This window comes from Pleurodeles waltl, chromosome 7 (genome assembly GCF_031143425.1).
Source record: "Pleurodeles waltl isolate 20211129_DDA chromosome 7, aPleWal1.hap1.20221129, whole genome shotgun sequence".
Classification (NCBI taxonomy): domain Eukaryota; kingdom Metazoa; phylum Chordata; class Amphibia; order Caudata; family Salamandridae; genus Pleurodeles; species Pleurodeles waltl.
In genome coordinates, this window is record NC_090446.1 from 126,631,196 (window position 1) to 126,650,151 (window position 18,956).

The window sequence follows — 18,956 nt, forward strand, 5'->3', positions numbered from 1 at the left end:
GTGTATCACTGCATTCTATGCCACTGCACTCTGTGACACTCTACTCTGCACCACTGCACTCTATGCAACTGCACATTATGCCACTCTACACCAATTCACTCTACATCACTGCCGTCTACGGCACTCTATTCTACTCTGCACCACTGTACTTTACGCCACTGTTCTCTCCACCACTCTACTCTGCACCCCTCTATCCTGCACAAATGCACTTTTTGCTTCTGCAGTCTGTTACTGCACTCTACTCTGCAGCACTCAACTACACCACTCTACTGCACTCCATGCCACTGTACTCTATGCCACTACATTCTACATCACTCCACACCACTTTAATCTGTTCTTCAAATCTGCACCCCTTGTCATTGCACGCTACCCTACTCTAGGCCACTGCATTCTACGTAACTCTACACCTCTGCACTCTATCCTGCACAACTCCATTCTACCCTGCACCACTTCAGGCCACTTCGCTGTACTCTGAAACAATTTACTTTACACCACTGCACTCTGTCACTCTACGTCAAGGCACTCTACAGCAATGCACTTTACATCACTTTACTCAAAACAAGTACACTCTATGCCAGTACACCTTACGCCAATCTGCTCTGCACCACTGTACTTTACACCACTTCACTCAAGGCCACTCTACTCCACTACACTCTGCAATACTCTACTTTGACGCTCTACTCCATTAAACTCTACTCCACTCTATGCCACTCTACAACACTCTTCACAACTACCTCTATGACGCTCTATACAACTCCCCCTGCACCACTCCGTGACACTTTACACCACTCTATTGTTTGACACACTAGTCCTCTCTACTCCACTACACTACTCTACTCCACTCCACTCTGACACTCTACTGTACGCCACTTAACTCTACAACACTCTACTCCATTCTATGCCATTCTACTACACTAGACCACTTCTTGCCACTCCACGGCAACCTACTCCTCTCCATACCACTTTAAAACACTCTATTCTACTATACCAACACCTTGTATGCCACTCCACTCCACAACACTCTATGCTGCTTCTCCACTTTACAGCACTCTTCTACACTCAACTGTACGCCCTTCCATTCTGACACTCTACTCCCTTCACGACATTCCACAACACTATTCGCTACTCTGCTCATTTCCATGACACTTCACTCGACGCCACTCCACACCACTCTGCTCCACTTTACGACACTCAACTCCAAACCACTCTCCTTTACCCCTTTAACTTTTAGCCATGCTGAACAGCAGCCACCCTGGTGTACAACATGGCTGAAACATATCGGCCAAGCTAAGAGCTCTTGCATACACAAGATCTATTGCCTTTGCCAAAGCTTGTTGTGAATGAGTAAACATTACTTTATGTAATCCTAAATCATCATCGTGGGTGTTTTCTGAGAATTCTTAAATATTATAATGTGCCTGCTTAGGCTTAGGGTACCAAATCAAAGTTTAATTTATTGAAAATATCTTGTAAAGAAAAACATGTCTATAGGAGGCAACAGTTTTTTTTAAGTACTGAAAATTATAATTACAATAAATTGCACAATAAATTACATTTGATTGAAAAGGCCACTTTAATATCCCATCAAATTAAAAACGAATGAGGAGAATATTGCAAATAGACATACCCTTATCATCGACTTCTCCTTTAACCCCTTGATTACAGGGGCGTATGTACAAGGTCTATGCATACATTAAAAAGTGTGCAAATATTGAGATGCACTACCCTTGAAATTTGTACTTCTTGCCTATTGCTAACATGAAGAGACCACAAGGAAATACTGAGTATACTGTAAAGTGACTCCCGTTATGATAATAAGACTGCTGGATTTGGGCAGCAGCACCGTTGAGCATGGGGGACTGAGTCTGATCCTGTGCCGTGTGACAACTGTTGGCTTAACTCTTCCGACCATCTAGCAGTACCTCACCAGAACCCAAAGGTAAAAAGTGATTTGTGGCAGCCCTTTGCATGATCTTAGATTTCTCAGGGGAACTCTGGTGGAACAGTTCTTACCCCTTTCTCTCAGTCACACATGTCTCATACAGGCAAAGACAAACAGAAGCAGGACTAGGTTCAATAAGTTTTATGGAATCAACTGGATTCCATGTAAAAAGGCTTGTATTGCGATTATGAGGATGATAAAACATAATAAAAGCAAAACAGTGACTAGAAAAGTGAAACCGGAAAAGTCCCACCATATTGTCACAATATTGGTTTTAGAATCCCTATCTGCACTATTGGTATTCTATACAACAGCATGGCAGTGTAAGCCCAAATCTGCATTTCAGCCCACCTGGAAGAAACCCATCCCCCATACCTGTGGTTGTAGGTAAAGAAGAGGTCTGTTGGTCTACTGCGAGCCCTCCCACATATAGGCAGAGGAGGCATCAGATCTCAGCAGAAACTGTAAAGTTGTCAGGCAGCATTCAAATGCAACTGACTGGAACTCCCCTCTAACATAAAGGGGGCAGTGAGGTGTTTTATAATAAAACATCAGATGTTCTGAGAAACTCCCCTGACGTGACATGTATATTTCGGTTTATAAGAGGTGGGGACAAGATGAACGCTTGTACCGGTAATAACTAATAAGCTTATCATAGTCAGCCTTGGAGAAAGCACAGAGTGAATGTGTTGTGCAAGAAAAGAATAACAAAAGGACAATTGATAAAAACAGCTTCCACTAAACAAAGCATTTGCTTAAATAGTAACAGTGAATAAAGGGCCATGTAACTAAATGAAAGGGCACAAGCTGCAGACCTAAGCCAAGAAAGGTTAAAATAATGTGCTCATATCCTTAGCTAAAGCGACCTTACGGCACACCTTTTTAATGACTTCTATATATGCACACTAGAAGGTCAGTCAAGAGGTTAAAGATTCTAGAAGCTCCTCGGAAATGCTCAGCACCGTCAGGCAGGCCATTTTGACAGAAAGAACAAAGTAAAGACCTTATAAATTGATTATGAGCAATCCTCCTGGGATTGTTAGGGTTGCTTATTAAATGGAGAATCAATGTTCCATTTCCTTCACCATTATAGGATTGCGAATTACATTTGTAAACATTAGATTATAGTATCAATTGTATGCCTCAACTCCACGGAATTTAAGGACTAAATATAAAAGTACCTGTTGTGCAGCCAGGTTGTACTTAGGGGTCTGACCCATCAATGTGCCTTTTTTAGAGTCCAAGGCGATACAATGACATTATTAAAGGTGTTGACTGACGTACAAGAGGCCATTTGCAAATCTTTGTAGTTGGAATATTTCACCTGAGACCACTTTACATTTTGTTGAATGGACCCATGGTTTTCCAGGGAGGTGTTTAGTGCCCTTTGAAAATATGTAAGTACACAATGGATCTTTTTATCAGCTATTTCAGAAATGCAAAACCAGTACAGATAGACCCATAATTTAAAATGGCTGTTTAGACTTATTCATATCTGTAGTCTGGTCATTGTATTAGGGATAGTAAAACAGTGTCTCCCAATACAATTAGGAGAGGGTTTTAACCAGGAGGACAAACTTTATTAAGGCCGTAACGGAAACCTTGAATCACTGGGATAGGCCTATAATGGCCTTCTGTGACATGGAATAATTGCAAATGCAATATAAAATAAGAAAATAAATTAAACGTTTGGTATAGCCAAATATAGTTGATTGGATAGTACTCGTTTTCTGGTTGTTTTTCTTTTTTATCTGTCTGATTATCCTTGTGAAATGGCTTTTGGAATATCTGCATTGTCAGAAGGATAACTAGATGTTATGTTATGCAGAATTGTATAGTGCACTATCATTCAGGAGGGTATCCTGAACCTGAGCAGGTGTGAGGCTAGCCGAACCTAGGGCATAGTGGTTCTACTTAAAAAGTCAGGTCTTCAGCTTGTGTAATTCAAGAAGTAAGGAGGAGGCTTTTCTGTGTAGCAGCAAGCTGTTCTTCGTTTTAAGAGTGTAGTAGGACAAGGCTCGAACACTGGATATCGTTTTCTGTAAGCGTGGGATGTGTGCAAGTAGGAGGTGTCTGTGAGGTTTATGAAAGATGTTGAGGTATGCTGGGCCAGTATTATGTAGTGCCTTCAAATTGTGTATGAGGAGTTTGAAATGTGCTCATTAGTGTATGAGGAGAGAGTGGAGTGCCTTCAAATGTGGTGTGGTGTGATACAAGTGCGGTGTGAGAGGTTGAGAGTGATTCAGACTGCCAAGTTTTAAATGGTCTGCAGCCTTCTGATAAGCTTTCTTTGAGGATCCTGGCATCAAGGGTGTTCTTGTAGCCCCTCCTGCTTGTGACTGTTTTACAGATGCTGATAGGAAACCATTTGAAAATCTTTCAAGGCATCTTTAGGGTTTGGAAATGAAAGCATTAGGTCGTAACAGCATTGACTTGGGTGGTCATGTTGAGTCTCCTCAGTGACAATCCTGAGGTTCTTGGCATGGGTTGTGTGTGTGGGTGTTGGTCCTATCTCTGTTGGCCACCTGGTGAAGCTCCCAGGGAAGTGCCCTTGCCGAAGATCATGATTTTGGTCTTGTTGGTGTTCAGCTCTAGGCAGTTGGTCATTATCCTATGGGCAATTTCAGTCATGCAGGTGTTGTATTTGATTTGGGTACTGGGCGTCTTGCCTGTGAGGGAGTGAATGAGTTGAATGTCGGCATTGGAAAGGACATTACGAGAGGTATTGAGGAATTCAATCACAGCAGTGGAAGGTATGTCATCTTACCTGCTATTCTGAAGCCCAAAAGATGGACTGCATAGACCTGAGGTCATGAGAAGAAGTAAATGTTTTAAGTGTACTTCATTACTGGCCTGGATTTCATTCTTAGGTAATAGATTGTAACTTTATTATCTGGGTGATTCAAATGAAATGTGACGCTATTGATACATGGAACGTCTTTAAAGTCAGTTAATTTAGTCTCTCTACAGCAAACATATTTATGTGTTACAAACTTTCTCTGGTCAGCTACATCCCCCTCCACCACCAGTTGACCATGTTAACGCCATAACTCAGTTGTGAAGTTTCTATAAAAGAGACACTGGAGAAAAGACTTCTTGATGGAAACCCCCTTCAATAGGTTCCTCCTTTGGCATCACCAAGGTAACAGTTGAAGAGCTGTGGACGATTTGTCATCCCAGTCACCTCTTCCCTGACAATATTGATCTTCTGGAAATTTTTGATAAGATCCCTTATGCAATCTCTAATTCAAGGGGCTTAATACACTTGAGCCCTGGGACTCAAAGTGAGGAGATGCATCCAGGTGTTGAAAGAAGAGGTTTCCAATATGATGACATTTTCTTAACAGAGTCTGTACTTCAAAGATACACTTATGCAAAATTTGTGTTCATAATTACACCTAAGAACAGGATGATTTCAGCTGGCATGTAGTCAACGTTTTGTAGCTCTTCTGGTGCCCCATATTGAAGAGACTATTGGTTGTTGCCTTAAGTCTTGCAGCTCTGTATAACAAGAGTCGTTTATGATCAGCCTGTCCTCCTTGCATTATATACTTATATTATCTGACAGAGGCTTCTATTGGCAGATTCCTCACTTTAGAATTATTCCAGGCGTCAGACTGGATCCAGAAGATTTTTCGTGAGCAGTACCTCTCTGTGTTCAGTAGGTGACGTAGTTCAGCTCTGCGTACGTCATCAGTCTTGTTTGCTCTGGAAGTGATGTCCGCGGCACCTATATGGGCGCCACCCATGCATGCTGTCATCAGTTCTTTTCATTCTGGACCAGCCAGTGCCGACCCGGGCAGAGCTAACCCTTCCGTCTTTTTTGACAGTGCTTTTTTCAAAGCTTTGTCAAAGCTTTTTTTTTTTTTTCACCTTCTGGTGTGGCGAGATGTCATCTAGGAAGGACGGCATCAAGCCCTGCAGCCCCTGTCAGCGGCTGATGTCAGTGATGGACCCGCTCCTTGTTTGCTTGTGGTGCCTCAAGTACAACCACGACCCGAACTCGTGCTCCGACTGCCGTGTGGTGAACCCAAAATTCCCAAAAGGTCCCAGGATCGGTCGCATAGTCCAAGGTCGTCCCCCCATTAAGAATCTTCGGGACACTCGGCTAAGTTGAAAAAGTGGAAGTCAGGGTGTGCTTCGACTTTGTACCCATTGGCCGACGAGATGCAGGAGCGTCCGCATTCTAGGCCTCACTCAACGGTTGCAAAAAGAACAGATGATGGATGGAATGCTGAACAATGCAAACATTCACCCCATCGTCTTTTTGCTCAACACGCCACCCCATTTTGGACCCAGCTATATGCATATCAGTCTTGATCCTGTTCCTTACGGGAACAGTCCAGCCCGAACTGCCAAGCCAGGTCCTCCCTAAACTGGAAACAAGCATCCTAGGAGCGGTTTCAGGGTATCACCCTTCATCAGCTAGGCTAGCTAGAATCCAGTGGCGCAGTGAGCACTGGACTCACGTCTGGGCACACCCTTCCCACTTGGGGCGACAAATGCAAAAAGAACAGATGATGGGTGGGATGCTGAACAATGCAAACATTCGCCCGCAATCACAAAGATCTGGGTTTAATCCATCATTCGTTTCCTCACTCAGCAGTTGAGCCCGTGGCTGGGCCGATTCTGCACTTCCCTGAGTTTCCAGGAGCAACCCCTGCCCAACTCAAGGAGTGTTATGATGCAATGTGCATCATATTTGGGTGGCCAGACCCCTCTGACGTGCCTTTTTTCGGCAGGGATGGCAGGGGCTCCTGCTGGTTCTGTACCGACAGCTCCGGCAGGGCCAATGGAACCACTTCTGGATCCGGACTTACAATGGTTGTGCCACCTCGACCTTCCTGGGTGCCGGTCCCTATGGCGATGCTCCTAGCATGGCCAGGACCTACTGGCAGCGGCATCTCCATTTTGATCCCCAACTCCAATAAGGAGCTGAAGGAGCCACCATCAGGAGCCTTGCCTCCCAGATCGGATCCTCAGCCCTATTCCTATGGGCTTGTCTTCAGGGAGGTATGGGAGTGGCCGCGGGACCCTGAACTCCAGCCTTATGAACATGATGTGAACTGATGTGAGGAACTGAGTGAAGCCAATGGTCTGGCTATTTCCCCAGATGCTGGCACGCTTTCTCCCCCTACTGTGGCTACGGAGGAGGGAGCGTCTTTTGCGATGGTGGTGCGGAGGTCCTCCACGATCAGTTGCCCTCAGTGGCAGTCAAGATTAATGTCTTGACAGAGGTGCTTCAGTCGGTATTCTCTCCATGTGAACCACTCCGTCTTTTTAATGAAGCCCTCACAGATGTACTTTTGGATAACTGGTCCAAACTCAACACAGGGGCTCCTGTGAACAGGACAATCACCCCTTACCACCTCTCCGCCCCAGGGGACCCCAGTTTCCCCATTCAACACCCCACCACGGAGAGTTTGGTGGTGCAGGATTCCCACCTCCCATGTCAACCCTGGTGCGCGTCCTACCACTTCTCTAGATAGGAAATCCAAGAGGCTGGAGACACTTGGGAAGAAGATGTTTTCTTCCACCAGCCTGCCATTGCTGTCTGTGAACACTGCATGCCTTTTGATACTCTACTCCCATGCTCTGTGGGATGCGGTTACGCAAGTGCTGCCTACAGTCCCGTAGGAGGGCTGTGCATGCTCTCCCATGCAGTAGCAGGTGGGAGAGATGGAGCAAAGTTCACAATTCGACTGTGGACTTGACTCAATCGACTTGCTAGGCAGAGCGGTTTCGTCAACGCTGGCTCTTAGTTACCACGTCTGGCTATATACTACTGGCTTTTTGGTGGGTGTCACGTCTTCTTTGATGGACATGCCCTTTGATGGCTCCCATCTCTTTGGAGACAAAGCGGACTTGGCACTCAAGAGATTTAATTCCAGGTGGGCTATGGCCCAGTCCTTTAGGTTATCTTCCTCTCCGCGTTATCCCCTGTCTGCTTTTTGCCCCTTTCGTGGCTACGGAAGGGGCTACCAACCACACCAGTTCCCACCCAACCACAGTACTGCACTTGCTTCCCAGCACCTGCGCGACCGAGGGCGAGGTATTCACAAGCCATGTGGATCAGGCAGCTAGAGGTGGGGTCACTCCACCACCCCTCCCACAGCAGCAGCACCCACACCCTCCTAATCCACCCTTATACCATCATGGGCACCCAGTTGGTGGCAGGATCTGTCATCACCTGCCCCACTGGCTGTCCATAACCTTGGACAGGTGGGTTTTGCAGTTGGTCAGAAAGGGCTACTCTTTCCCCTTCCTGACTACTCCTCCCGTCATGCCACCTTCACAAGACAGGATGATGGAGGATCGTCTTTCTCTCCTCCGCAAGGAAGTTGCAGCTTTCTTGGCCAAGTGAGCCATAGAAAGGGCCCCGACGCCATCTACTTTCTGGTGCTGAAGAAGGACGGGGTACTTTGTTCTATCCTCAACCATATTTTCACATACCCATGCTCCCTGTCCACAGACATTACCTGCGGTTTTCTGTTTGCTGTGCTCCTTTTTTGCCTGATCAGTGCCACTTGGGTGTTCACCAAGGTGATGGCAGTAGTTGCAGCTCATCGGTGGAGAATTCAGGGGTGTCAATCTTCCCCTATATCGACGACTGGCTGTAGAAGGCAGGCTCACTCCAGGCTGTTGTCTCCCACCTCCGAACTACAGCAAACCTCCTGCATTCGCTGGGGTTCACTATAAACATGCCAGAGTCACATTGGACTCCCTCTTAGACGCTCCCATTTATCAGCGCTGCTCTGGGCACGGTGCAATTTCCGGCTTTTCCTTCTGAGCGGCGACTGGAGGATATTCAGGCTATTATTCCAATGTTTCATCCTCAATCCTGGATTTCAGTGAGAGACAGTCTGAAGTTGCTGGGACTTATGGCCTCCTGCATCCTGTTTTTGACCAATGGACATTGGCATATGTAGGCTCTGCAGTGGGACCTAAAGTTTCAACGGGCACAGCATCAGGGGAATCTCTCAGACATGGTCCAGATCTCGCCGGGAACTGCAAAATATATGCAGTGGTGGCTGATGAACCGCGATTGGGCCAGCAGCAGATCCCGCTCCCTTCTCCAACAAGTTCTCACGGTACTGACAGATGCGTCACTCCTGGGGTGGGGCGCCTATCTGGAGAGGTGGAGATAAGAGGACTCTGGCATCCGTGGAATCCGGACTCCACATCAATCTGCTGGAGTTGATGGCAATCCGACTAGCATTGAAGGCCTTTCTACTTTCCATCAAGTGGAGGCTGTTGCATGTGCTCACGGACAGCACCACTGCCCTGTGGTATTGCAACAAACTGGGCAGGTGGGGTTGTGGACCCTATGTCAAAAGGCCCAGCGTCTCTGGACATGGCTGGAACATCAGGGCATTTCCTTTGTGGTTCAACACCTGGCAGGCTCTCCGAATGTCAGGGCGGACAAACTCAGCTGCAGATGCTTAGCGGATCATGAATAGTATCCCCATCTGGAGGTAGTGCAAGCTCTCTTTCAGTAGTAGGGAGAGCCTTGGTTAGATCTGTTCACCTCTGCAGAGAACATGCAGTTTTGCACGCTAGAGCTTTCAAGACGACTCTCGCTTGGCGACACTTTTCGTCTAGAGTGGAGCTCAGACATGCTTTACACATTTCCACACATACAACTCCTGCCCAGAGTTCTTAAGAAGATCAAGAATGACCGGGCCCAAGTGAGACATGGAGTGTCTGGTATCCGGAGCTACTGAGCATGGCAATCGATCCTCTATTCAGGCTGCGTCTTTAAGAGGTTCTTTTGTCGCAGCAGCAGGGAATGGTCCTCCACCCAAACGTGTCCAGCAGTTGACAGCCTTTGACCTTCCTCCTAAAGACTGTGATGTTATCTTGGCAGCCATGCGTTCCTCCACCAAAACGGTATATGCCTGCCATTGTAAGAAAATTGTAGCTTGGTGTTCCGACAGAAATGTTGATCCCCTTTCTCCCCCTCTTTCTCGGGTTCTTCTATTAATTCTTTCTCTAGCACAGCAGGGCTCTCTTGAAGGATGCCTTTCTGCTATCTCTCCATTCCTCAAATTGCCTGATCAGCCTTCTCTTTTCAAATCTCCTTTTGTACACAGATTCCGGAAAGGTTTCATTCATCATTTTCCCCCTTCTCCTTTCATCATGCCTCGGTGTGATTTTAATCTGGTGATTGGATTCTTAGTGTGTGCCCTCTTTGAGCCGCACCACAATTGTTCCCTGCGGTTACTCGCCACCAAAACTGCTTTCCTCATGGCTATAACATGTGCCCAACAAGTTTGTGAACTACAGCCCTTATCATCTGAGCCGCCCTATTTATCCATCCAGCCTGACATAGTGATGCTTCGCACATGGGCTTCCTTTCTTCCAAAGGTGGTCACGCCCGTTCATGTAGGTCAGTCCATCACCTTGCCTTTCTACGCACCCCCTTACCCTTCCAAGGATGAGGAGCTTCCAGATTGGTTCTGTTCTGCATTAAAATCTGCTACACATTGGCCAAGACACTGCCTCCTGAGGGCCTGCGCGCTCATTCCACCAGAGCTAAAGCTGCAACCACTGCATTAGCACGCAGAGTTTCAGTCCTGGATATCTACCAGGCAGCAGCGTGGGCTTCCTTGCACACATTTACCAAACTTTACTGCATGGACAGCGAGGTCCATTGTGACAAGCCTTTTGCCCATTCGGTCCTGCAGGATTTCCTCATTTAAAATTGCTCCACAGACCCACCTCTGTGGATGGTATTCCGTGGGTATCTACTCTAAGGGAAGGAATCTGCTGCTAGAAGTGTGTATCAGATGAACAAGTTACTTAGCTACGGTAATGCCTTATCTGGTAGAGGCTAGATTTAGCTGCAGATTCCTTACCGGCCCACCCATCCTCCCTGCTCTGCGAACGGATTTCTAGGGATAGGGCTGTATTCCTTCCATGGCCCTAGGTATCCACCCCAGTGGTTGGTGTTCTTCATGGTTCTGTGCTTCTGGCATGGAAAGTCATGAAAAGGAACTGATGTCAGTGCGCCTGGGTGACACCTATATAGGTGCTGTGGACGTCACTTCTGGCACAGATGACCCCGACGACACAGGCAGAGCCAAATCACACCACCTACCGGCACTCAGGGGTACTGCTCATTAAAAATCTTTCAGATCCAGTCATGCAGCTAGACCAGTCTCTACCAGATAAGGTGTTACCGAACGGTTCTTCTGGCACCTCAGAAAAGCTGATACCACTGCCATGTACTATCAAAAACAGAACTTTAAGTTGGTAGAATTGCATGTTGACCTTGAAACAAAAAATTGGAAAATGTTTCCCAATTATTGTGATGCGGAAACAGTGTCTTATAAACTGGTTGCTCACATCCCATCCTCCTGTTGTAACTTCGGATGGATTTAGAGGATTACCAGCAACCTGAATTTTTCTTTTTCGTGCATGTTTTTTGATGCTCCAAGCAATTTTGCTGCTGTCTGCCGAATTTACTTGAAGTGAATATCCTGCTCTCTTTGTCTGGATGAATAGAAGTTGGTGAAAGGAAGCGGAATCTATTGTAAATGGCGCAGACTGTCCATTAATTTCAGGGGTGTTCTCCTAATAAGACGATCAGGGAATCTGCAAGGGGGGTACTCACTCAAAATAAAAGATCAGATTGAGGACTTGAATCAGGTCTTCGGTCAGTGGCGGCTGGCAGCTTTAGGAGGGAGGGGGCGGGCGGGAAGCACACACATTAATTCTTTCACACACAGACATGCACGCACATCCATTAGCAACACTCATAACATTCAAACTTGCACGCACCAAACATTCATTTTAAAACATCACACACTCATTCTTTCACACACTCACGCACGCACATCTATTAACACTCATGACATTCAAACATGCACGCATGCACCAAACATTCATTTTAAAAGATCACACACTCATTCTTTCACACACACACACACACGCACGCACGCACATCCATTAACAACACTCATAATATTCAAACATGCACGCACCAAACATTCATTTTAAAACATCACACACACACACACACACACACACACTTACCTTCAGCCTCGAGGTCGCGGGAGGGTTGGGACTGCTGCCTTCCCTCAATGGCTGACCCAGCCAATGAGGGAAGGCAGCAGCACCAGCCTCGTCACAGAGTGGGATGGGGTCAGTAAGACTGCTGACCCCACCCCACTCTATGACGAAGTGTCACTGATTGACACTCGCCCTGGGCGCTTCAGGGCTTAAACCTGAAGCGCCCAGGTCGAAGTCAGTGGGTGACGCTTTCCTCGTCACCCAGGGGAGGGCCTCGAGGCACCTTTGCTGAGCCGAGAAGGTCACGGCCATAGGAGCTGTGACCTCCTCAGCCCTGCAAACTTCAGCTCAGGCAGCCAGGAGTCTGCGCAAATCGTGCATGTCTGCTCCTGGCTGTCTGAGCTGAAAATGAAGAGTGTCTGTCAGGCTGACCTTTGTTCAGCCTGACAGACACTCTTCATGAGGGGCAAAAGGTAGGGGTGGGGGCATGGCCCCTCTGCCCTAAAGGACGGGCCGCGCCTGTCTCCGGTTTCCTCTTGGCATGAGAAACATGCCAAGGAAGGAAAACGTTTAATGTACTGCAGCACATTGGATTCTCTGCAATTGTGCTAGAAGTTAGGTAGGTAGTCCTAAGTAGAATGAGTTTCAGTAGTCTAACCTCAATAAAATAACTGATTGTTTCACAACTTGTCTGGATTTAAATGGAAGAATTTTCTGCAAAAGGCAGAGCTGCTGCAAGGAGGACAAAGAGATTATACTTGTGTTATGACAGCATATGGCTAAAGGAGGAACTTTGACTTCCATCCTAAATAAGTTTATTTGAAATAGGAGGAGAACCAAGTCAAAACCTTACTTTGAACACTCACCTTTTTAAGGCAAGCTGGTAGCATTTCATGGTTTACTGTATCACAGTTGCTATGGGGTCAAGTAGATCAGAACAGCTGAATGCTCTGGTTTACCAATAATCAAATGTCTTCAAGCTATGAAATTAAGTTTGTGTCTGTGCCATGAAGGGGGCGGAAACCTGATTGTACTAGGCCAGAAATTGAGCTACTTTCCAAAATAGAAAGTAGTGAGTAACTAAATTTCTTTTTTTCAGGATTTTAGCAGATAAAGTGGTGCAGATATGTTTTTTGCTAGTACCAAATCATATTAAACTAATTTTGATGAATTAAGTGATCAGCGTCATAATTCTGATGTTGTAAAAGGTAACCCATTTTCCTTTATTTTGTTTTTTTTCAAGAGATGTTAAAGTAGGCTGTCAGGCAAATGTATGTTATAGCTCAAAATTTTTAATCAGAAGTGACTTTTTAAAGATAAACGTTTTTTGTTCTATAGCCATGTTGCTTTAGGAGATCATTTAAAAATATATTAATTCTGAGGTTAGGCACACACATTTATGAATATCAGAAGTTCTCATGATAGAAAAACACCAACAATTTCTGCTCTAGTGTTACCCACCGTTCACATCCAAATAGGTCTGCATGTGAAAAAGAACCATGCAAAGCAGAATAATGCGGTGCATTTGAATGATGGGCCGTCATTATAGTTTCAGAGCAAGTACATCTATTTGTTATAGGCAGGTGATATTGGGACTCGCAATCAGAAAACATTGTTCATTGGCTGGAGCATATATTATATCCCTATGGTGTACCTCAACAAGCTGAAATATTTATGGGTCATGGATAGTAAGTTTGGCCTGCAATGGACATTTAGATATTGTCAAAAGAGCTCTTGAATGAGGATTGACATGCGGTTTAAAGCAGCAAATTCCAAAGGAAATATCAATCGATTTTGACTGGCACCATGGAATTACCTGTTGTCATTATGTTAATAGTACATTCACCACTGTCAGTCTAGAGGGCAATTAGACGTTGATTAGGAAGTTGTTGCAGCTTACCTTCATGCTGTGTCTCTCACGTACTGCAGTATAGGGCCAGTCAGCACATTGTGCTATCTATACGAGGACACATTACTGTCGTGGCTGTCCATTCACCAAAATGTCATTGATAACAGAAGTGCACCTTTATCTCCTCCATGCACCCGCCCTACCCTGCAAACCCTCCCAGCTGGAGAGACCCCTCCCTCAATGAAACCACAAGAATATACTACCTTAAGTCCCTCCATAGTCTCCTCTTAAAGTCATGCGTTCTGGTTTTGATTCTGTATTCATATTCCAAAAGAAGTGTCAGATGGACCAACGATAAACAAAGGGCAACAGCTTTTATCCTTACGTATACAGTGAATATATATTTTCACTGTCTGGCTAGGATTCATATTTCTGCCTCAAAAAGGTAACAATTTTAGTATGTTTAGTTTTCCTGCTACCTTGTTTCTTTTATTGTAGCTGGTCACCTCCACTCAGTCACAGAGTTTATCTTCATTTTCCTTGCTGTCCAGATGATACCTTCAGCTTCTGGCAAGGTCTGAGGGATGCAGGCCTGCTTGATGAGGTGATCCAGGAGTTTCACCAGGAGCTTGTGGATACTATGAAGGGGATTCAGTTGCGGTTACAGGACCCACCCCTACAGCTCCAGGGTAAGAAACTGAAGTACACAGGTGATACAGATGTACTATTGGGAACCGGCTCATTGTCCATACCAAGATAGCTAAGGAAAGTGTGATTTATCTTTTCTTACATTTGAGTTCCACAGGTTATTACTTTCAGAGCATGTGACCTCACACATTTTGGCTGTGCAACAAATCAGGTTTTTTCCTACTTAGCACAAAACACCCTTCTTCATTCTTAACAATATGGATTCCATCTGTGGGGTAGCATGGAAACATCTACTTCTAGTGGTGCAAGACTGACAAATCTGTGCTTGCTGGATGGGTAGGATTTCTCTCTTCCTTCTTTATCTATCAGCAGCTTTTGATATTGTTGACCATGGTTATAACAAAAACACACTTGTCCCTAGTAACAGTACTTTAGAGGCAAAGAAACAAATGGCAAATAACATTTATTCAAAGGGGTTTATGAAAAACAATTTCAAGACACATAGCAGCACAGTGAATACATGCTCGGGGATCTCTGTAGAGGTGATATACGCAAGCGATAAATCGTGATCAACAAGTGTATCAACAAACACAGGAACAGCATGGCCCTTTACAGCGAATTCTCAACAATCATATATGGTCTATGTTTATATAGTCATCTGCGTTTCCATCCCAATGATAATAGAGGGTTCAGTAACAGATCTTTGGGGCTACAAGGAGCCCGAGAGAGATTATGAAATGTAATGCAGTTGCTAAAGGAGGGGGTCCCTGGTTACAAGCCTGAGGAAAAGGGTGGACGGGAATAGCCTAAGCTGGAAACATACTGGATACCCAAAGAGGGCTCCAACCAGCCTGCAGTGGGAAGCATGTGTGTCTTCTGCATCTCAAGGTTGAGTGCCAGATTCCTTCCCTGGGCTTGAATCAGTCCAAAAATAGAGATTTGCTGGTAGCGCTCACTGGCAGGACGGAGTCCTTTTGGGACAATGAGTTCTCAAAGGGATCATACGGTCTCCTATGTTGACCATGGGGTATTGTTAACATTCTTTGTACCTAAATGCTTGTGAGTTCTGAGTTCTCAGTTCTTGAGCTTAGTAACCAATTCGTCCAGGTTGGATTCTCCATAAATAATCACCTGCCCATGATGTGCAGAGTACTACATGATTTGACCTTAGCACCATGTCTAGTGACTAGGAAGAGCATCTCAATCCCTTTGACATACAGTTAGATCTTTTAATGTTTTCAGTGGCTGGAGGGACTGTCTCTGAGCCAAAAATGGCTGGAGGTCCACTCACACATTAAAACTAAATCCCATAAAATGTGGTGTCTCCTAACTTTTTCCTCGTCTTTTTCCACCAAGGATTGGCATTCAGTGTGAAGATCTCAGCCATTGTTTTTGACACTCCAGATGGAATCTGGGGCTCTCCACCTATCCCCGCCACCGCCTCCTCCTCCTTACGGGGAGGATCTCCAGAGCACGCAAATTCTTGGCCCCCCAAGAGTGAGTGGGCGTTGGGCACACCCCCCACTTTCAGGCAAAAGAGGCAGCTAGTAGCCAGCAGTGTCGGTGGAGCCCCCTCCTCCTCTGTAGCTAACAGCACGGGCCCCACAAACACCCCCAGTAGATGCACGCCACTGTCACTGGCCCCTGCAGACCCAGGTGAGTGATCATCAACAGAACGACCTGTGAAGGGACACCACGTCAGTCTCCACTGCTTCCTCTCTGTCCCCCCTGCCAGTCCCCTCCCCTCTTCGACTTGTACCAGCATCCTTCCTCCAGACGCAAACCGCTGTTTTTCAAGCTGATAGTTCCTGTTCCCCTTTACCAGTGGTGATTATCTAGTCATCTACATGAGCACACCTTTAGCAATCTCCTGACACCCCATTGGTGCTCAAGTTTCTGCCCCCATCCACTGCCCCTGTTTAATGCACCCAATATTTTCCTATGTCCTAAGGGCAACATTTTTGGGAGGGTGGTCTGTAATTCCCCCCTAACACACAGGACCCTTTTGCCAGTACACCCACACTACCAGCCGTCACCCCTTTTGTCTGGCTTTCTCTGCTGGAATTTGGTTCCTGTGCCTTGCCTTGTACAGGAGATTAGATCCCCAAGTGTGCTCTTCAAGTGTGTGTCCTCATTTCCCCCATGATTACAATACCTTCATCCGTTTCATCCTAAATATTTTTAGGGATTAAAATGTAAGATCGGGCCAGACTCACTTCCCCTTACCTGACAAAAGAAAGTAACACAATGGGGTGCTGCAGCCAGTAGGTCAAGGCAGCCGTTGGTCGAAAAAGTTTGGGAACCACTGTATTAGTGCATAGCTTGGTTCGTAAAATACCACACTGGTCGCAAAAATACTGGTCTTGAATTGCCAGTAGTATTTTGTGACCATTGTTTAGTACATCTGGCCCTCACCCTTTCAGTAAGACCCCTACCCATTAAGGCCTCCTACCTTAATCATTTCAGAAAACTCACATGTGTGAAGGAACAAATCGGTATAAGTATTCATTCTTACATTTCGCCTTTTTTCCATTTTACTTTTTCTTGACAAAACAGTTTACTACATCCATGTGGAGATGGGAGGGCTAAAAAGAACGAAGTACTACCACACCTCCTATGGTACTCGACATAGAAAGGGAATCTGTAACCTGTGGATTGAGGGTACTTCATTGAAAAAAAAAAAAATTCTTTGCCTAAAAGAGAAGTAAATTCTGTGCATGACTGCCTTGCCTCAGTCTTACATTGTCTCTTAATCTTTTTTTTAAAGATGCTGTCTTACTGAACAATATAGTGCAGAACTTTGGTATGCTGGATTTGGTCAAGAAAGTCTTGGCCGGCCACAAAAGCCAAATGGATCGCTCAAGAGAGCAGTATACAAGAGATTTAGCAGGTTTGTTTCATTATAGTGTCATATTTGGAATCCTCTATTGGTCTGGTTCTAATCTGTTTGTTAATGTCTATGTACTCTTGAATCTACTTGCATATCTGTGTAAATGTGTATATGTTTTTGTAATTTATTACAATGATCTTAATCATCTAAATGCATCACACATTCTTGCATGTTTGACATTGTCAAGCAATATGTTCATGAAAACTATGGTGCAATTTTGTTAAGCCATTTTCCATTTTTTGCTGAGAATGTTCCCAACTGGAATTATCATGCAAAATGGGACCTCTGCAATCAACCACAACAATAGCTCAACCCCATACACCAATGGGACCATTTTATTCAGAACTTACCAAAATGAAAAATAGCATACTAAGGTATTGGTGTCAGCCTTAACTACAAGATGCAAATGCTACCTCTATCATACATGTATTACACAGGCAGCATTTTCACCTCTGTAGTCAAGGTTGACACAATAGTGCAAAGAAAATGCTTTTGACGCCCTTCATATCATAGCCATCTTTTGACCAGTTTCCATAAAACTGTGAGAAACGCAATAAAGATTTCAGTCATTTGACCATCCAAAATTGGTGCAGGTTTGTCAAAATGAGGAAAAATATAATGGTAGTAACCAAATAAGGCTTTTTCTAGTGTAGCATGAAAATCGCCTTGGCCGTTTCCATTTCTGTTTCCCTCTCACAGTCCTTCCACCTCTCCTTTGATGCCGTCTCTGAACATTTTGCTCTTAAAAGCGGTTACATATGCTTAGTAAGTTATTGGAAGAAGAGTTCCTCAAAATGTGTTGGGCAAAGGTTTCATACAGTATACTTCCTCCGTAGGTTTTCAGTACTGGTACCAAACGGTTTGGATCCATACAATATTCACTATGGCTCTTTTGATACTGGAAGCATGTTCTTCAAGTGATATTGCCATATAGCAAAGGGAACAGGTTCACATTTACAATTCCCTTGGTCCTACTCCTGGGGCCAGTGGTCATCCTCAAATTTCAACATTATTGTCTTGGGTTTCCACATTCTTTCCATCTTTGCAACAATAAAAGGCACAGATGTTGTGGTCTACCTATTTCTGACAAATGCATCAAAGAACAAATTACTTACCTTCGGTAAAGCATTATTTGGTAGAGACAATATCTAGCTGAAGATTCCTTACCTTTGAAATTCCCAGGCATCAGACTGGATCCGAAAACATTTGCACGAGCAGTACCCCTACATGCCGTCAGGTGACTTTGTTCGGTTCTGCACGTCAGCTCTGGAAGTGTCTTTGCAGTCACCTATATAGGCGCCACCAAGGCACGTCAACACCAGTTACTTTTCACGACTTTCAACGCCAGAGGCACAGAACCATGAAGTGAACTGACAAATGTGTGTCAAAACTAGGGCCCTGAGAAGGGGAAACAACCCTAGCCCTATAAATCTGTTCAGAGCGGGGAGGCATGGGTTGGTCTGTAGGGACTCTCCAGCTAGATATTGTCTATACCAGATAATGTATTACCCAAGGTAAGTAACTTGTTCATCTGATAGAGATTTCTAGCTGCAGATTCCTTACCTGTGCATAGATACCCAAGCCATATCCTCCCTGTGATGGGCTGCGGACAA

The 18,956-nt window shown here is 45.2% G+C and overlaps 1 protein-coding gene across 4 annotated transcripts in view; it reads left to right on the forward strand.

Annotated features, from left to right (window-relative positions):
- GMEB2 (glucocorticoid modulatory element binding protein 2) overlaps window positions 1-18,956 on the forward strand; it is a 136,640-nt gene that overhangs the window by 91,950 nt on the left and 25,734 nt on the right. For all 4 annotated transcript variants that reach the window (XM_069243284.1, XM_069243282.1, XM_069243283.1 and 1 more), the window contains 2 exons: window positions 14,357-14,494; window positions 17,221-17,343. In XM_069243284.1, coding sequence (XP_069099385.1) covers window positions 14,357-14,494; window positions 17,221-17,343 — 261 coding nt within the window. The remainder of the gene's footprint in view (window positions 1-14,356; window positions 14,495-17,220; window positions 17,344-18,956) is intronic.